At 39.0% G+C, this 20,462-nt stretch overlaps 1 protein-coding gene across 2 annotated transcripts in view; it reads right to left on the bottom strand.

Moving 5' to 3' along the window:
* Positions 1 to 241: 241 nt before the first annotated feature.
* Positions 242 to 20,462, bottom strand: part of DMTF1 (cyclin D binding myb-like transcription factor 1) — a 24,330-nt gene continuing 4,109 nt past the window's right edge. Inside the window, exons 5-16 of one of the 2 annotated variants that reach the window (XM_010580951.1) lie at positions 18,056 to 18,132; positions 16,429 to 16,586; positions 15,575 to 15,607; positions 14,330 to 14,439; positions 13,346 to 13,574; positions 11,530 to 11,681; positions 9,816 to 10,031; positions 7,321 to 7,406; positions 6,483 to 6,647; positions 5,349 to 5,735; positions 2,414 to 2,561; positions 242 to 1,599 (exon numbers count right to left, since the gene is read on the bottom strand). In XM_010580951.1, coding sequence (XP_010579253.1) covers positions 1,490 to 1,599; positions 2,414 to 2,561; positions 5,349 to 5,735; positions 6,483 to 6,647; positions 7,321 to 7,406; positions 9,816 to 10,031; positions 11,530 to 11,681; positions 13,346 to 13,574; positions 14,330 to 14,439; positions 15,575 to 15,607; positions 16,429 to 16,586; positions 18,056 to 18,132 — 1,871 coding nt within the window. In that variant the 3' untranslated portion in view covers positions 242 to 1,489. The remainder of the gene's footprint in view (positions 1,600 to 2,413; positions 2,562 to 5,348; positions 5,736 to 6,482; positions 6,648 to 7,320; positions 7,407 to 9,815; positions 10,032 to 11,529; positions 11,682 to 13,345; positions 13,575 to 14,329; positions 14,440 to 15,574; positions 15,608 to 16,428; positions 16,587 to 18,055; positions 18,133 to 20,462) is intronic. The other variant, XM_010580952.1, reaches the window with a different exon arrangement.

Here is a 20,462-nt window from a genome sequence, read left to right as displayed (position 1 = left end):
GATTTTCATGTAAATGTATATGTAATGTCCCTCTTGTTGGGGAGAATTATTGCCATAAGACGTGACATTCTGCTTTTTTTTGAAGAGCTACTGTTGCACTTAATGAACATTCCAGTTGTACTGATGTTTCAGAATGGCACAAGCTTTTTCATTTTGGAAAAAACTGCATTTTTTATTACTGTACAAATAAACTGCAGCATTGCAAGGATCTGTAGCAGTATAAATAAATGGCATCTTACAGTTACGTAAGACAAATAATCTTTATTTTGTTTAAACTGAATATACAATTATTTCTGTTCCCTAGGCAACCATTTAAAACTACAACTTATTTTTCACATTAACAAAACCACAGACTGAAAAAGACCAACTCTTGATTATGAAGAGCTAATTACCGAAATAAATAAAATAATTTATACATGAGTCTTTAGTTTCTATAGCTTTTTCTCTCAATTCCTAACTAACAGGCTGCTGCTCAGCCTAGTGTCTGTTTCAAACCCTTGAATGTAGGAATTAATTGGCTTCCTTTGCCTTGGGGCCCCATGCCCAAATTCTCACAGAGCTATTTCTCCAAGACTTTGCCACCTCCACACCACCCCCCATCTACTAACTTGCTGCATAAATCACCTCTGGAGAGGTGGCTGATAGTGTCATGTAAACAATGAGAGAGACAAATGTTCCAGCCTACTCACAGCAATCTTCAAAGAAGTTACAAGCTTGTGGGGGGAGGCTGGTGGGTCCCAGTAGCTTCCCTTTCTCATAGCCCTTCCCTTTTTATTCAGCTTGCTGTAGTGATGAAGGAAAAGAAAAAAAAAATTTCCACAAGTGATCTCTCTGAACTCTGTCCGTTGCCAGCAACGGACTCCAGGAACAAGCAGACCAGGCAAGTCCCATAAGCATCTGTGTCTTCTTCCTATGCTGTAGACATACTGATAAGCCAGATGAGATGGGAATACAGACCATTTCTTCATGATGCTGCCCATGCTCCCTGAAGTCTTTGATGGAATACATTTCTTCTGAAATGCAACAGTCTCTCTTACTCCATGTATTACAAGAGTCAGTAAGTGCAGAAATCCTCACCCATTCTTCATGAAACATGTGCAAACTAATTCTTGCTGTGGCACTAAGAGGCTACAGTCCACAATCCTTGACTTCTGTCCAGTTTTCCAGCTGTGCGGTTCACCACACCAGTAACAAGTCAGATCAGAACTGACCATGTGGATCCTAGCAGTGAGCACTGCAACAGAGGTTCTTTAAAACACTGAAACACCCCAGCTGAGACGGAGTACATCAGGCTTCGGTTGGCTGCTCTGTAACCCTTTACAAATGAGGTAAATAGCCTGAGCAGAGAAAGTGCACTGTAGTCATTTCAAACTGGAAGTTTCTGTTTAAAGATACGGACTGACTGCTTTCTTTGGAACTGTGGCACAGGGTTGTAACTAATTCCATAATGCAAACATGGTCAATAGAAAATGGACATGATTACTGCTTCTCAGTGACAGCTCACTAAATCTTCAACATCCTTTGAATCTTCCGAGTCAGGACTGCCCAACGATGAGCCAATAATGTGTGACCCATCTCCGTGATGCTGTAGGATAGGATCTGTCAAGAGACATAGTACAGTAGAACTGTCATTTGCTGTGTCATTGTAACAAGATATAAAATACACATTTAGGAGACAGAAAATGCCGTCTGGAATTTTAATCAATTTTAAGCAACGTGGGTCAAAGTAGGCAGTTCTCAGTTTCTAGTTTCAAGGTAAGCTATGACTTATATGGATGCAGCTGGTGTGACTCACATTTGGATTCATCAGGTATTACTGTATCAGGCCTAGTGCTGACCACCTGATGGCTCTGCAAGGAGATCCTTCCTCTGGAAAGGCATATTTGTTAGGTGCAGAGTATATCAGTGTTGCTTGCAAGTTTGAGATGACTCTTGGCATTGGGGAGCGTGGCACAAGCTAACAAGCCCTTCCAGGTGAGTGCTGTGCAAACACACCCCCAAATAGCCTGCCCCTCACCATGAGAGGCATCAAGTGCATTTCTGATGCCTGTGGTCTTCTCTCAAGTAAGAATTTTCATTGAAGCACCAGGCATGAAGAAATGCACACTGAACAAAGAGTTACTTATTAGCCTATGTGTACTAATTCAAGGCTCAAGGGTGATGGAAACGGCTCAGCAAGTGATGAAGCGGCTGCTATTATAATGCTTTTCCCACAAGGTTAAGTGGGACTTTCTTCCACTTCTACTGATAGCAGTTGGGTAACTAACTTGCTTGAAGTTTCATAGCAATGACATGGAAAATTATTTAAGAGAAAGCAAGGATCTAAAGAGTGTTCTTTACGGGAACTCAAAAGTGCCATACTGCTTTAATGAATCCTAGCTCCAACATCAACCATGCACAGGGACTGTTGTACCTGTTAAAGTTGTCAGGGGCAAGACTGATTCGCTGTCTATATCATCTGTTGTCTGGATAAAACCATGGGAAGAAGGAACAATAAGCACAGTCTCATCATCTATTGTAGGCTGATCAACTTGTTCTTCTATCGTTGGAGAACCCAGGTCCTGAACAACACAGAACAGGACATGAGAGTGTACTCTTGGTAGCATAAACAGAAAAATCTCCTTTGCTCAGCCATATTCCACAGTAAGCAATACACTGCCTGGATGAATTTTATCTCATTAAATTGAAATGTCAGCATCTGAGCTAGTTTACTTCAGCATTTATAGGGCATGTTTCATCCCAGTGCAGGCATATAAAAAACAAGATGAAAAGAATTCTACCCTGTGAGCAGTATAAGGGCAGGGGGAGAGGAAAGGAGGGACTGCAAGGGGGTGATAAAATGTTCTCTTGTTAAGTCAAATGTTTTGTCTATAAAGAGGAATAATTAAACTTTTCCACTACTTGCCATCTAGATGTTCTCAGATACTGAAGCAATACCGTTATAGTACTACCAGCTCCTCAAATGAAGTAGCTTTACCTGAACTTCTGTGTCAAGTTTTAACTACTGAACACAGAGCTCAAAAGACCCATTTTAATTGCTGTGCCTTGCTTGCCCTGTCACTTGCTGACTGTAGGTTGGCTCCAAACTTTTTTAGCTGGACCTCATTATATCAAAAAATAGGCAACACACTGATTCCTTCCAGGTACAAGTGCTCAATACCCCTGCTCTCTTCCAGTCCTGTAATAGCTGCTGCTGCCTCTTCCCTAGCTCTTGTAGTACTGGAATGGCAGTCATACATCTGGCTTACTCAGTGTCACAACACACTCCGGCAGACTCCTGGTTCTGCAAATGCAGTGAAAAGACATCCTAGATAGTACTGCCAGAATAAGCAGAGATATTTGGATTCCAGTTTTTGTGTGTAACATGCATAAAGTTTGTTCAAGCTTCAGGAATCACTGATGCAGAATGCTAGCAAATGTTGCTGGCAGAATGGAAGGTACCTGGATATATCACTGTTTTCAGAGGGAACAGGAACTGTTTGGGAGAGGTTACAGCCCTCTCTGTTCAAGAAAATCCTGAAGTTCCTCCACCTAGTTATGGCAAAACTTAATTTTCCTACACAGTTTCACAATGTTTTTGTAAAGGCAGCTGCCTGAAAACCCTTTCCCTGGTGCTCCTGAAGGAGTTGACTCTCTTTGCTGCAGCTCAGTGATTTAAACTTGGTCCAAACGTGTACCCATTCATGCAAGTCACAGTATGCCCAACCTGCAAAAGCAGCTTCCTGCAGAGAGCACAGCTGAACCTGCTCGTGATAAGCAGTATGTGGAAAGACTTGAAACTGGGAAGAGGAGGCGTGAAAAACTAAAGAAGCCATTGTGGCAAATGGGCACCTTTCCCAGCCAGAAATAATAACACTCTGCAGCATGACTGCCTGCTTCCCACTACCCACACCCACAGTGACAATACAATACTGGCAAGTGCATAAAACCAAGACTGACTTAAAGAAAGCAAAATTTAGGCATGTTTTTCTAGAGTAACTTTTCACTTGGAATCGTTCACAGACAGTTCACTATTTCCTAGAATTTAAATACACATATCAAACTTGAATCTGGCTAGAAGTGTAAGGCAAATTAGAATTACAAACTCAGTTTGTCTTTCTGTATAGAAAGTTCAGTACCTCTTTATATCCTGCTAGCCAAAAGCGATTTCTACAAAGCTTAATTAGGAACTAGGTTTATAGCAGTAAAAGTTTACTAACTCTACCTCGAAAAGCCAAAATTTTAAACTGAGAGTAGAAAGCTGATGGGCTGCCTCAGCTGTTGAGAATCTTATCACAACTATGTCAACCATGAGACAAGAAAAAGGAAAATGGAAAAATAATCCCCAGTTTTGGATGCATTCAGTATTCAAATGCTTCTGTAGCAGCAGATGGCTGAGATGTACAAAGATACTCCTCTTTGTAAGAGCACAATGGATATGCAGTGCCTATTAGAAACTTCTTCACAAAGCCTAACAAAGTCAAAGCATATCAACAATGGATTTTCAAGACTGATAAAGCAGAATTACAGCAACTGTAGAGCACAGTGTTTTAGAGAACAGGATGGGGTATTTGAATCTAACTCATCTCTTCCCACAGTCTAAACTAATCAAGCTTCTAAGGAAAGAGGTATTTTCTACCCACTAAAGAGAGTTACCTTCTTTTTAGCATCTCTATTTCCTTGACTTACTCATTATCATAGTTCCAGCAACTGAAAGATGGAGGAATTTAGTATGAACAATCCCAACGGCTGAAATAATTTGGATAAGCTCATTTCTGCATCTCAGGTGTTGCAGCTGAATAAAACTGAGGCCAGAGAAATAGCTTAAATGCTTCAAATTCCAATTTAACAGATACTTACTGGAGTAGTATGTTTAATAGAAGTCCTCAAAAATGGAAACTGTGGTGCACCTTGAAATATGTTATTAGATTCACAGAACAAAAACTAAATACTCTACCTCACCTCCCTTGCTCAGCAGTCTATCTACTTGTAAAGTATGTGTGTTGGACAATTAATAGCCTAGTTTAAAGCAACAGCATCAAACAGTAATTGGATGAAGGCAACTGTTCGGTGCCGCTAATATTCCCACTTTCCATTGTCATCATGCAAAAGTACCCTGAGCAGTGAAGCAACTCCATGGCTAGTGCAGTATTCAATCCTCCAGACTAAGTAAAATATAAGCCTTAGTACCAAATTAAGTGCTATCACTTTCACACCTGTAACATATTAATGAAGCTCAAGGATAGAGGATCTGAACAAAATACTTGTAGAACTACGATATACATGAAATCACTGACGTATTTCATATAAATAGCCTTATATAAAGGTCAAAGATGCAGAAATGGGGAAAGTATCATGCACTCCCGTACCTCAGTAACATAAGTGCTGGGTAAATCAGAGTGAGAATCCTCTTCCTGTTTCAGGCTGGTATCTGAAATCTCTTCCTCAGTTCTTACCATAACTCCATCCATCAGTTCACTGCTGTTCCTGCTGCTGAATTTGGAGGCATCATCCTCATTGTAGGCTGCCTGTTCTTCATCACCCAGCTTGGACTGATGGATATCATCTGGGAAAGTATTTGTTTCTAGGGTATCGGGAGGATCTGTCAGGTCAGCTGACTGAATATCTGAATCAACAGTAAGTTCTGCCTGAGTGACAGAGGAGGAGATATCTTCAGCAGCAACGGTGCGGATTATGACACTTGGCGTGTGGCACTGCACTGTGACATTGTCACTTGTATTTAACAAATGCTCTGGCTGTAAGCAGTATTTGCAAAAAGACACACAAACAAAAACCAAATAATGTCAGAGACTTTCCTCCAAGTTATCTTCAAATCTTTCAGCAAATAAAAGCAAAAGGATTCAAAGAACTCATTACTAATTGTAATTTAGAGTTTTACATATATAGTATGCTAGCCCAGATCATCTGTTGACCTTTCCTGGCCTTAAATGATGAATTCGTAGACTGAATTTGGTGTAAACTGTTCTTTAAGTCACAAATAATCTAAACATGTAATATGAAAGAGGCAACTGTTCAGGTGAGGATCACTGTAGATTCAAAAGATCAGAGGTTTTTCCTAATTTTGCATCACTTTTGTTATTCAATCTCCAGTATGCTTCCCCTTCCCTCTCTCTAATAAAAAGTAATACTGTCACTACTATACAAGTTTTGTGAACACCAATATTCATTTGTGAGAGTAACTGGAAACATCAGGAAACTGTAGTATTTTGTTTTGCTGGGGGGCAAACCACCAGAAAGAGACATCATGTTCAGCCACAGTAAGAACTAAGTTGCTTCCTAAAGCTAAGTTTTGATGCAACTTGCTTTTTAAAAACAATAATAAAAAAAAAGAAATTCTCACTCTTCAGTATTTTAAGCAAAGCAACAGTTATGACTTAAGAACTGCTTTGCAAATTCAACATGCCCATATAGGGGTCTGCATTATTATGTTCCTGTCCCTCCACTGCTCAAACTCCAGTCTTTTCACTGCTCAAAATACATACCGATAAGGCATGAACGATGATCTGTTCTGGGGAGGCTGGAGCAGCAGCAGCAGCAGCTGTTAGGGTCATGGTAGGACTAGTCGTCAGCGTTAAAGGAAGGCCTTGGCTTGAGCTTGTCTGTAGTAAATATGTACCTGGTGTTCCAGTCGGCTGGAGATGGAAAGACTACAAAAGACAACCCAAGTTTAATACCTAAACACACTGCCTTCCTGGGCCACACTGAGCACTCAGAGCATGTTTGTTTACATGAACTAGTCTAACTGTAACTCCCCTGGAAAACAAACGAACAAACAAATCCAATCCCTACTGCATTGATTGCTGTACTGCACTCAAGAAGTAGAAAGAAACCCATCCATAACCTTAGACTACCAAGACAAGTACTAAGGCCAAGAGTTAAGCAGGACTGTATTATGCTGTACAACACCAGGTAAGAAAGGAACAAATTCAACTTACTCTTAACATTGAGAAGAAAGAGAAACTGTGCTATAAATTACTGAACAATGGAACTGAGAGAATCTTTACTTACTGGGAGGTTCCTCTGGCTCCATTATGTCAGACTTCAACAAGAAAACAATGAGTACAACGGAAAACTTCATAGCACTAAGGCATTAAGACAGATTTAAAGCATTTAACTGTAATTCACGTTTTACTCCACAGCACTAATGAATTACACTTTCAGAAATACATTTTGCTTTGAGCTTTTAAGTTTTAGATCTCTTAACTTCCACTTTCCACTTGAAAACTGTTTTTTTGGGAAATGCACAGTTCCATAGTCTAAGAAGTAGCTGTGCTTCAAAGAAAAAAACGCAGTAACAAATATCAGTTCTCTGTTACTTACTGGAAGAATCTCAAAGGTCTGTAGTGTTCCACTGTTCAGTGTTATTGTCTCAGAGTCAACAGTAGCAGCAGGGGAATCGGTTGAGGCTGCAAAAGGAAGAAAAAGAGGAAAAATAAATATGCAAACCAAAATGTTTCAGCCCTGCAGAGAGCGTAACATACTATAATTACTACATAGCAGAGTACTGTTAATTCCAGTAAGAGGAAAAAGAAAACTGGCTTCAATCCTAATGACAAGATTCTCTGATTGGTACCCAAGATACAATACTATTTAAAGAGGGCATTCTACAATCCAAAAAAGGAAAAGAAAGTATGGTTTTAGTGCACAGGGATAAAAGCAGACTAATAAAGTTATCTGAAGTGATCTAATTACTTTTTGGTAATGAGATTTGTAAGAGGTTCTGGTGTAATAATATGCTTTGGATCATGTATAACTTGTTTTAAAATGGTGTCAGGTTTAATATTGCTATATTTCCCATGGACCTCCCCCCCCCCCCCGTATTTTTAACCTTTTCTGCCCTTCACAGTATGTCCACCACTGATGAAACGTCAGATGCTCCACAAGGTATTTGCCTACCCTGTGTATTATGATTACAGTGTATAAAAGCTGTAAGTATTCTTACTACAAGTGTGTAATTATTTATGCAATTATCTCCATGAATTCTAAAAGTAACGAAGAGAAGCACTGAAAACAGTTTACATATCAGACATTTCAAGATCACCAGGTCCAAACAGCTCATACCCAAAGCTTTATATCAAAAAAACTATTCAGAGCTGTAATCATGATTTTTACTTAACTCTTAAAAAACTCAGAAGTTCCAGGAAGCTGGAGGCAAATTAATACTTTGCCTGGGATTATCCAGTAATTCCATAAATACCAAAAGGGCAAAAGACCTACATGACGACAGCAGTGCTCCAAGCACTGGAAACTTGGCCATCTCAGACTCTGCAGCTTCAAAGTAGAATAATTTTGGTCTCTTAAGATGATACAAACTCCGATTTTGAAGCTTTCATTGTTGGAGTGGCATGTTCAAGGGTTCCTGCTGCAGATTTCCTGGCACTTAGTAGCAGACAGCTATAAAGTGTGGCTTGTCAGTTACCTAGCCAGTTATGTTCATAAAGCTTACAGCAATTACCTCTTTGAAACCTTGAGCCTTCTATCAAATGCAGCTGAAAGTGGCTAATAGGTTCAGCTCTCATGGGATTGGGAAAGACAGAATACAAAATTCACTTTGATTACACAAACAGAAATTCTTCAGGAAAGCAGACTAAAATGGGGAAAAAGGCTTGTTAGGCAGACAGGGGTTAAGTGACATCACAAAATAACCATTACAGGATTCAATTCAGAAAGGACGAAGGGTTACAGAATACCAGCACATCTTGCCTGCTCATCAAAACCCAATAGCTTTGACCAAGCTTGGTTCAAAGTCTGAGACTACTGACGTATTACGTCAGGTAAAAAGTTCTTGGCTTGGTATTGCGCGTCATTCCAATTAAAATTTAAACCAGATAAAATGAAGATGGCACTTAGTAAGTAGATTAAGATAGGCTAATCTAATGAAATTATAAGCAGGAAATTGTTCACCAAATGCCTATCTAGTCATAGGCTGAAGAATCAATTCTTAGCCTGATTAATTAATTTTGTAATCAGCAAGACTGAAGCACTACATTTTCCTAATAAAATTCACAAGTGACAAACAGTGCAAAATTGTATACAATGGAGATGACAGGCTGCATATGGGGTGACTGGATTGGAGTGACTGGAGTTACTTAGTAAGATTAGTTACAAAACCAAGCAATAGGCACTACAGTCAAGGTAGACCTGGTAATAAATGTTTGATAATGAGCAAAGTTCATCCTTAAGACCGTGGGAAGCACCAACTTAAAAAAAAAAAATACAGTGGTTAGAGCAGATCATCAGCTGAATGTCAGTGTGACTCGGCAGCTAACACTTTCCAGAGTGTTTGTGCCTAGAAATAACTGCATAATAAACAGCAGGACTAGAAAAAACAACATTATATACCCTCCCTTCAGTGTCCTTCATCAGAACTTAGGGACAGCAGTGTATATATTTTACAAAAGGAGATCTTGTACATGATATTTATTGTTCTGGACAAGAGCTACCAGAAGAAACTTCAGGAATAAACATATACACTGTGTCTGCATTAGGAGGCTTGTGTACTGAAGCCTTTTCAAAGAACATGTTATATGGCAAGCTCTTGTGTGCATGCACACAGACAAGACACCTACAACCCCTATGTCCAGGCACTCCAATTGCAGCTTCTTGGTACTATTGCCACAGTAATACCTTCATTTGCCTAACAAAGTTAGAAATGGGCAAATGGAATCCAGAAATCCTTAATCTGAAGTTACAGCAAGACCAACGCAGAATTAATAAAATTCTCTAAGACATGCCCACTCCTCCTTCACCATCTTAACATAAGAAAGCTTTAGGTTTCATTAGAGGACATCGAGTCGTTCGTTTCAGCTACTTACAGACATGTGTAATCTGGACTGGAATCTGCAAAGCTGCCACAGGGCTTGGTGCGTTGCCTGCGTTCTCCTCTAAGCGAGCCACTCGAATCTGCACGTGCTGAACCCCCGAACTGGAATTAGTGTTTGGTAATCCACTTCCAGATTTGTTCTCCGAAAGCTGGTGCCCTGGATTGTTTTTTTGGTTCTCATGGAGTTGTTTAAGACCCTTTATCAGCACTGAGAGAAAGAATACTCACGCTAAAGCATGTTGAAGAAGCACATTTGAAATGCTGCATGTGAGATTTATCCAAGATGGAAAAAGTAACCCAAATCCTTCTGAATTTGGAACCTAAACAATTTATAGAGATATATCAACTAGAAACTTAGCACATACATAAAACACATTTATAGTCAACTACTGGAGTGAACTTCATTTTCTCAAGGAATCTAGACATTTTAGGATGCTTGGAAAAAAAAAAAAAAAAGAAAATGTCATAAAATTTTGGACCTCTCTAAAAACACATATAGTATATCTCCAAGCTACAGTCAAGTTCCAGTATCATTAATTGTGTAATGCTGCTATAAGAAGTAAACCCTCCAATCTTACAAAACATGGAAGTGGATTTGTTCAAGAGGTTGACAGAAGTGTCACTGGAAATAGGGAGGAAAAGAGAATTAATCTCGCAGTGGCTACACTACAATTATTTGTCTGTGCATGAAGTGGCCCATTACTCCAGTAAAACTGCCCACCTTTCTTCCCTGTGATCACTTTGGTCCCACTGAGGGAGTGGTTGACATATATATGGTTACAAAAGCCGAGGCCTCTACTTTTCTAGCATTCAATACAGCAAACTGTTTAAACATCTCCCACTCTTGACACCATGACATTTTGTCTGGGAAAGAGAGGGGAGCTTGTTGATTCAGTGGCATATTTATATTATAGATTATTTCATGCAACAACTGTCTATTAATGTATGGTAAGCATAACAGAACTACCCTCTCAATTGCAGCCTCCGGGCATGATTAATATATAACCACACTGACGACCACAGCAAAAGTGTCCATTAAATTACACCTTTCATTATGACATGACTAATCTCTCTGAGCTTAGTTCCTCTCCCCAAGTCAGAGAAAAGGAGGGCTGAAGGTCACGGAGACTGAAATCCCCTTTGTCTCAGGCACTAGTTTCTCCAACCAAGAATGAGAAAATGCTATGAGACACCTATTTGGGGAGCTTTATACTCCCAATTCCTCCCCTCATCTTCACTGTGCAGCTAGCTGTAGATCTACCTTCTGTCTACAGCTAAGGTTCAGCACCTCACACAGATTACATTTTAAAGGTAACAGATCTAACCTGAGGTGATACTGCTAGGCTGCAGATACATATCCTCTTCCACCTGAAGAGGTCACTGCCCTCCATACCAAAGATCATCATCATCTGAGATCTGCCAGCTGAGCTGCTTAGATACATGCTCTCACTTAAGCCAAAGTGAGGGGAGTTGGCAAAATCTACAGTTTAGGTGTATACATCAGCTTGGCTTGTTTCGACTGAAATACTTAAGAATTGCTTGTAGAAGCAATTCAGCCAGCAGATCCAAGGGGCCAGTAAGTTCCAGCAAAGGAGCAATGTGCTCTTTGGCCAGCAATGCTGTAAGTAGACAACAAAATACAGCCTTATTCCTCTGATATTTGTGAAAGGAGCTTTCAGAAGAGAAGTGTGCAGATAGTACATTACCAGGGAATGAAACATCTTTGTGGTTTGCAATCTGTCTTTTAATGGTCCACCATTTACTCCGAAGCCACTGTGGTGAGCGGACACTACTCCATCCTTCAGCTAGTAAATCCCAATTGATGTCATTTTCATCAGAAACTTCAAGTTCCGCTATCCTGGCAGAATACAGAAAATATTTACCTGTTAGAAACTACCCTCCAGACTGGAAGGGGTGTTGCACATCTCCAGTCTTGTCACACGTAACAGCGGCAAAATGGCATGCTAGTGAATAGTCCATCAGAGCTCATGAATTGACACAGGCTTCCAAGGCGCCACGCTGCCAGAGGTCAAGCAGAATCATAAACAACAGAAGATGGACTAGACCTATTAGATGATCCAGTCCATCTCCTTGCCATGCAGGATTATTCTCCTTATTTACATATACATTAGGACTTTGATCAGATTATTGTGAAGCATTCCAAATGATGGTACTTGCATCTTTTCTCTTTGGAAAACCATTCCCCAAATACATCTCCAAGGCAGGAAATACTTCCTGAGGTTCACTCTGAACTTTCACTTAATTAATTTCATGTTATGATATTTACTTCTGTTTTCTCCTAAATAACACTCATCCGTCCTTAACACAGATTTTTGCCTCCTCTCAGGTGCTTCTTAGCCAAAGTAGATAAAGTTAACTACAGTATTAAACAGTTCCTCATAAACCAAACCCATCAGGTTCTCCAGGTAAGGGACAGTCTTCACATAGTTTTGGCAGATGTTATGCACACACTGGATTCTACCAGAATCTGTTTGAATACTATAAATATCTCTGAACTGCCTCCAGCTCATCTGTATGTGGAACATATGAAAGACAGGTGAACAACGAGAAGGGAAAAGATTTTTGTGGAAGTTAAGAAAAGTACTCTTCACAAACCAAGCAATAGCACTGAACACTCTTGCTAGCTTAAAAAAAACAAACAAAAAAACCACACTACCAAAACCAACCCTGCAGGATGAGTTAAGCCTATCTGGACAGACCAAAACAGATACCATTTGTACAGAAATATTAAGAATTATAACCAGCACATTCTGAAATGTGGAATCACGTTCCTCATTTTGAGTTCACGTCAAACAGCTTCAGTAAATTAGTGAATATTGCTTTGGAAATAATGCTTAGATTCTCTGGATGTCTTGGCTTTTTATTCCCACCCAAAACTATCAACCCATAAAAATCCACTGGCTAAAAAGCCTGAGGTAAAGGCATTCAAAACAGCAGGAGGACTGGAGAGAGCAAAAGATTTCCAAAGTTACTACCAGGTTGCCAGTTCAAATGTAGTCAAAGATGCTGATATCCAATCAGTGTTTGGTGGCCTACATGAAATTAATTTGCAGTCTCAGTTTAGTTCTTTGTAGACAAGACGTCCACATCACAGAAACCACCACCACACTTGACCCTTGTTGGTCATCTCAGCAGAGAGGCCAAGGACTGAATGGGCAGGGAGACTGAACTACCCTCCAGTTAAGGGTTAAAGCGCATTGGTGGGGCAATGTGTGGGAAGCTTGCACGGTCGCTGCCTGTGCTGTACCTTTTCTGTGGAATAAAGAAGACTTCAGTCTCCAGGGTTTTCAATCTGACACCTTTCACGAACACTAACATTCACTAAAAAAACAAAAAACAAAAAATATGTTCAATAATAAATCTCTGGGAACTGTAAACACAGCAGTGATTTTTGGAGGGTTCTAGAGTTTTTAGTGTCTAAGAAACCAGCAAAATGGACCCCAATGGAATCCTGCTAGCGTCATGTATTACAAACCTTTAAAAGTAACTAAAACAACAAACCTCAAGATCAGATTTATTTCATCTTCCTTGGTCCACTCAGTGCCCCCACTCTGTTTCCAGTTGAGATAGTTGAGCCATTTAGAGCGGCATTGCTTTTCAGAGCGTGTCCCGACCCGTTCTGCCACGGCAGCCCACGATACACCTTGTGTGACAATGTCACCTGGTTCTGTGCTAGTTAGCTCATGCACTACTTCTGCTAGTCTTTTTTCTTCTTTCTCTGTCCACTTTCCTGAAAGAGAGAAAAGCCCTCCAACTTAACTAACAGGAGATGCCCTCTGTTCTGCTCTGTAACACGTCAACAGACATTTAGCTTCAGTGCCTTGTTCTAGATGCAAATATTGACTTGTGAAGAAGATATAACTGTTCTTACTTACTAACAATTTATATTATATCCATTCTTGATTAACAAATGCATAATTCCATCATTTTGCTGCCAAGTTTCTTTCTCTTCTCTTCCTCTCACAGATGAATGAAGGCGCACAGAACTTACCAAAATACTGACCAAAGCAAACTGGTCCAAGCTACCTGAATGGTATTAGTTGAAGTAAATTAACCACACAGCAATTTAGTATTCGGTAATGGCATGAGGTCTGACTAAACTTTCCCTCAATTTGAATATATACACTACAAAATAAACAATACTTTACTCCTAAAGCGCACCCGTCTCTTAATTGACAACAAATATACAGTGTATGTTTATAAACATCAAACACAAGGGAAAGTACTTTTTAATCGACCTCAATAAAATATGCTCCAGTAGCACAACATACAATGGAAAATGGACTGCAAAAATAAACTGTGTTCTGATCTTTTAGAAGTGAAACTGGAGAAACCTATACCAAATACATTCTAAAAACATCCCCAGATTTCACATTGCAAGTTCCTCAGTTCAGGCTTACAAATCTCTGAAAACACCATTGACAAAGGCAAAGGTGACAGAGTTTTAACTAGAATATCCATTACTGACACCAGCATTTACCTCACCTGTGTTGCAGGTATCCTTCATCAATCTACATCGATCTTTTACAGATGAAGCACTTCTCCCCAGTGCAGCTCCTATTGTGGCCCAATCGTTACCATGCTTTATTCTCAGCCTAAATAGAAACATGCTCATTAGCACTATATCCAGTTATGAGTTTACCAAAATATCAAATGCGATATAATAAAAACAGGATCAATGTGCAGAATGGCGAGTCACTTGATAATACAGTATTAATACTTTCTATCATCACTGCTGATTTTTCTATGTTTCTAGAAGCCTTTGGGCCAGCTAAACCACAGGATACTCACTTACAAAATGCTTAATATCTAACTGCCTTGCAGGAACGTTGTGAGGCTTAATAACTGTGTTAAATACGTACGAATGTTTAGATAAACAGTCAACATCCATTCTACACAAGTTCCTCAGGGTTTTCAGATGGTATAGAGATCACTTGAGAAATCCAAATAATGCCCAATGAAAACCCAGGAATCCTACAATTCAAATCAAGCAAACCACTGCATAATCCCTTTCATAATTTTAACTATTATTTTCCTCCCACAAATGACAACAGGTTGCTTAACATGTTGAGCCATGGCTACTTTTGACACGTGGAACCAAAGGCACCTTGTGAATGACACAAGCCAGCTAAATTGATCCAAACATATCCATCAACGCCATGAAATACACTCCCTTCCTTCCTTCAGTCCAACCTGGTTTCTTCAAATCGCTCAACACTGGAAAGCTGCAAAAGGAGATAAAGTCTGCAGCCCCTCCTGCTTCATCTATCGGGTTCACAGTCAAAATCAAAAAGCCTTGCTGACTATTTATGTCTCTCTCTAAGACTACATAAGGGAGATCCTACCCTTGACCTACCACTTTCCTTAGAAATAACCTTTGCTCAGGTTTCCTAAAGAAAGGGAATGTCTGTTTTTCACAAACATAACTGCAAATGTTGACTGTGCTTGTTAAAATCTGAAACATCACTAGTTCCAACAGAAGGCTTGCTTTAGAACTTTGTTGCATATTGCTTACGTCCTGAATACACATTAGAAAATATATTAAAAAAGAAATTCAAATGTAGTTCAATTCTCTTCAGATTAATTTAGTGACCACTATTTTCTGATAGAGTTGGAGCAGTCAAATATATTTGCAACTTTTCAGTGATTTCACATAACAAAACCTGTTAAAACTACTCAAGCTACTAAATACAAACAAGGTAGCATGACCTTGTTAATAATAAGACTTACTCTTTAAGCTTTTCAATTTCCTCAGGAGTATACCTAAGCAGCAGGTAAATAAAAAGACATTATTTTAAACAGGAAGCATACAGCATAAATATTTTTGTTTTACTAACCACACAGTACACATTTAGTTACAACAAGAGATTAAGGAATTTCAGCTCTAAGAACCAATCTGACTGAATCCTTCAAAAGAACGTGAAGAGCAAATGTCATTTTCCACATTAGTGCATTTCTAAGGTTATCTGGTCTAACATTCCTCTCATTTTCCAGCAAAATTCCTCATTCTTGGTCATCTTACTACTAAGAACAGAATTAAAATTTTGTGTATTAATCTCAAAAACCAGCTATTTTTTTCCTTCCTCTCTCAGTTCACAATCACCATAAGGCTGACTTTCCATTAAAAAAAAACCCCAGCATTGAGAAGGTATTTTTAATTTTCAACTACCTTTAAAATCTAACATCATTTTCAGCACTTCTGGATGGCGCCATACCCACTGCTTTACAGATGGGCAAACTAGGGGCACAGGGATGAAGATCAATTAGCTCAAAGTCACAGTTCCAGAAAGAAACAACTCCTCAGCAGATCCATGCTTGTGTCAGTCTTCTAATCATATCAGAATTCTCTGCACCTTTGTTTTCATTTTTTTGTTGTTTGTTTGTGTTTTTTAAGTTGTGGATACCATCAACTTAACACAACAATTGTCAAGGTTGATCTACGAGAATCAGCAGATGTGACTTATGATTAGCAAAAGCTAGGTCTGTTTGGCTAGAACCTTCTGTCTCACATATAACATGTCAAACATTAAATATATGACCCTACTCATACCAATAAAACCATGCAGCATTAGAGGTTTTCATACTTTCCAACATGGTTTCTGTCATCATACATGCGAAGAACTCTTCTATAGACAGCAAAGAGAGGCCGATTCAGACCCCAAGCTATTGTCCTGTAGAAATCTTTTCTTTCATCTTTTGACATTTCAAATATAATTTCAGTGGCATCTTTTATTCCACGGGCCTAGAAGAAAGCATTTAAAAAAAAACAAAACCAACCACAAACAAAACACCTTAGATAAAGTCTCCTAGAAATCAAGAAGCAGAACATTTAAGAACTAAAGCCTAGCATACTATTATGCAACTTTCTATGTATCTCAAATACTACCGTCCAAAAGTTAAACTGAGTATTTATGAATTAGCTACTTCAAATACAAACCCTTGAACACTAGGGGGTTTTTTTGTTGGTGGTTTGGTTTTTTGTTTTGTTTTGTTTTTTACACCAGAGTCCAGGTAGACATGGAAGCTCTAACTTTCATCCACATTAAAAAAAAAAAAATCTGTCCAAATGTATATTTAAGATCAAAAACTGAACTGTCATTTAGAACATCATGGAAAATACACCATAGTGGAATTAGCCTGGGGTCATACAAGGGAAAGTTGTCAAACAGTGCTATATCAATTTATTACATAATTTTAGATATTCCTTATCTGAAAGCATTTTTTTTCAATTAAACTACTCTTCTTGTTCTGATGGAAACTCAAAGTGAATTCAATACAAAAACACTAGAGTTAAGTATAAAAGGAAAGTTTTAGTTTAACTTCAGCTTAAACTAAAAATCACTGTATTTCAATTATTCGAAGCAGTACAAGAAAGCAGATAAATGGGAAAACAATGAATCCAACGAGTTATCAGTAACTCAAAAAAGTTATTTAGCTAGCTTAAAAAAGCTTCTCTAGATTTAAAAAATAATATTACCTATGAATGATTTTGTGGCAGACATCCTAATACACATGTGGGCAGGCACACTTTCTACAACTAATACCGAGGATTTTTATACCAACAAAGACTAAATTCAGGGCTTTTTTTGATCCACAAATGAAGGATTCTGAACCTGTAGTACCCAGGCTATATATTCTCAGCTGTAAGGGCTCAGCTCAAAAATTCTCAGCCGTAAGCCTACCACAAATATGACTTATGGGCAATTATCACTCTCAGCATGTTAACTGCATGTCTATTTTTACACTGAACTCTGACACCGATATATTAAGGGGAAGAAAGCAGATACAGGCATCCTGTCAGCATAGTAAACAAACACAGATATGGCATCAAAGAAGTCTGGAAGTTGTATTCAATGCTTCGTAAGGAAAATTATCTCTACGACTAGTGCCATTTTTTTCGTCCGCCTTCATCAAAGGTTTCATGAGTGATGCATATTCAGAGAAAGAGATTAAGCCAGTTGAGCATCCCGACATGAAATTTTAAAATGGGTTATATTCAGTATGCAAATTAAAAGCAATGTTATGTTCAGTAGTCTTAAATCCTGTGTATGGATACAATTTTCTCATGTATTTCAAATGAGTAATGACCATTTCTACTACAAACTGATCAGAATCACTTATTGCCTATTCTGGGAAGTACTAAAGAAAGTTGGTTTCTAGCAGGAGCTGCATCACCACGCTGACTAGCGGATAACATACTCCAACACATACCTTTAAATAACGCTCAATGTTACTCATCAAAATGTCAATTTCTTCCTTTGACCACATCCCTTGCTTCCACTTATGGCCTGAAAATAGAAATGACAAACTAATTACTGAAGTGAAAGTCAGCAAAACAACAAGAACAGAAATATCAGAAAACACAACCCTCATTACTGCAATGAACAAAGAAAAGAGTAATTTTAGCTACTTTAACTAGAATTAATTTTAAACAGATGTTATTTCAGAACTGATAAACAATCCCTAGCAACCGTCCACTAATGTTTAAATAATGTGTCAGACCCCTCTTTCAAAAACATGCATTTCTTCAAAACAGAACATGAATTCTGTATGTGCTGTCAAGCCACACTTTCAGGCTATCTCTTCAGCCATAAGTAGAAAATTTCTGTCTTTAAACTGACAGCTGAAATTTCCACGCACGCAAATGATTCCAGAAGCTGGGACTTAAAATGTGACTCATAATACTACCTGAGGAATTGGCAACAACGTGGGGTTCTCTTATATGCCTTATCACTTCCCAACATGTGAGTAGTGCTACCTACTGAGAGTGCTTTTCACAGAGGTAAATCTCTACCTAGTCTGTTTTGACAAGCTGGTCCCTATCTCTCTCCTTCTTTTGCACTGAGAATAACGCCCAGTGGTTACAGTCAAGACTGATGGCGAGTGTTTTACTCCCAAATAAAAGTGGTAAACCAATAGAAACAAACATGTTTTGTCTCCGTCTATGCCCTTAGTAACTACAATGCCACCTAAGCTTTACAAGCAAACCCAATCAACTTTATTCAGAGAGAAAATTTCAAACCTGAGGTCTATCAATAAAACATTAAAACGTTCCTACCCTAAATTTATATATATATATATTCCTCTTTTTTCCCCTCATGCTCATACCATACTTAATATTAACAATTGCTTATAATTAAGATTACGCTGGTGACCCAGTTTACATACTGGTGTGTGCTGGCTATCTGCCCATCTCTGCTCAGAAAAATCAGGGTACTTCCTTCTCAGCCTGCTAATTACCAGAGCTGAGGCAGAACACACCAAAGAGACTGTTTACTCAAATCCAATTATAATGAAAAGTACAGGCATTATTACTAACTCTATTGGAACTGATGGGAGAAAACTCTTCCCTTGTGCCTGATGGCTTCAATCTCTTTTTCCAAAGCTACAGAGACATACCAACAATCTACTACTGTAGCTGTCATTCACACCTCTACCCAAGCATCTGAACTGACTTAAAGGGACACTGCTACTCTTTACTGGCAATAACCTTTAACACCCAACTATTTTAGGAAAGGAAGTATATTTTGCACTTCACATGTTTGCATATTCAGTGCCAAGATTATTATAACCTGCCCACAGGTCATGAAAGAAAGCATTATCAGGTGGAGACTGTCAGGCAACACACATCAAATTCTTAGCTACTGTAAAAGGAGATGCATATAGTTATTCCTCCACAGCTGATCTCTATAACAAAACATGGAGACCCCAAGAAAAGTTCAGCTCGTATGGATTCTCAAATATTTTTCTTGGCATATTTCACTGGAAATATCTTCCTCAAATTATTAATCTCTTAATTAGAATCACCAGATTTAGTGCCCTCATTCATTCACAACTGTAAATGCCACTTGTGATATACGCTCAGTTGATACGCCTGTGAGACAGCTACAAATGCAGTAAGTTTCTAATATATTTAACAAGACACACGTCAAACATGAGGCCACCAAGTCACATGAAAACAGTTATTTATCTCTCTGCCAAATCACCAGTACATACTCCTCCAGTCACAGCTGAGAATGTGCTGCTCCCAACCCAAGTCCTCTACCACTGGCTACTGAAAAGATCATAACCTCTGTGCTTCCTCTCACCCTAGAGCACAGGAACTGTAGCAACATGATTTCTCACTATTTCTACCCAGCTGCCTTCAGTGCTGTGATGTAAAGGGATCTCTTTGCTATCCCATCCCTGCCCCACTCATTGGACTGAATACTGAAGAGCTTTGAAGCCCTATGAATCTAATAAATAATAAGGACAGAGAAAATGGGGAGAAATTACTGGCTGTTAGAAGCAACTGTTAGTGCACACTTGGGACCACTGAGTGGTCATTGACATAGTTACTCAGCTCCCTTTCTCTGAATTTTCCATATCCAACACCCAGGTTCTACATGCCTCACCCACATTTTTTCACTGACTCAGCAGTATACTCAGCTCTCTGGAGTAGAACTCACTGGGTAAGAGATCATTTGCTTCTGTGAGAGAAAACCATTACTTTCTTTCCTAAAGTTCTCTAGTAAAAAAGGGAGTTGCTCTGGACTGACTGAAAAAGATTTAATTACCCCCCCCCCCCCCCCCCGGACAATTATCACATGAGGGACAAAAAAAAAAGAAGGGAGTCAAC

Source organism: Haliaeetus leucocephalus, unplaced genomic scaffold (assembly GCF_000737465.1).
Source record: "Haliaeetus leucocephalus isolate CR32 unplaced genomic scaffold, Haliaeetus_leucocephalus-4.0 Scaffold751, whole genome shotgun sequence".
In the NCBI taxonomy this organism is placed as follows: domain Eukaryota; kingdom Metazoa; phylum Chordata; class Aves; order Accipitriformes; family Accipitridae; genus Haliaeetus; species Haliaeetus leucocephalus.
Note: the sequence above shows the minus strand (reverse complement) of the source record. Positions and strands in the feature narration are given on the sequence as shown.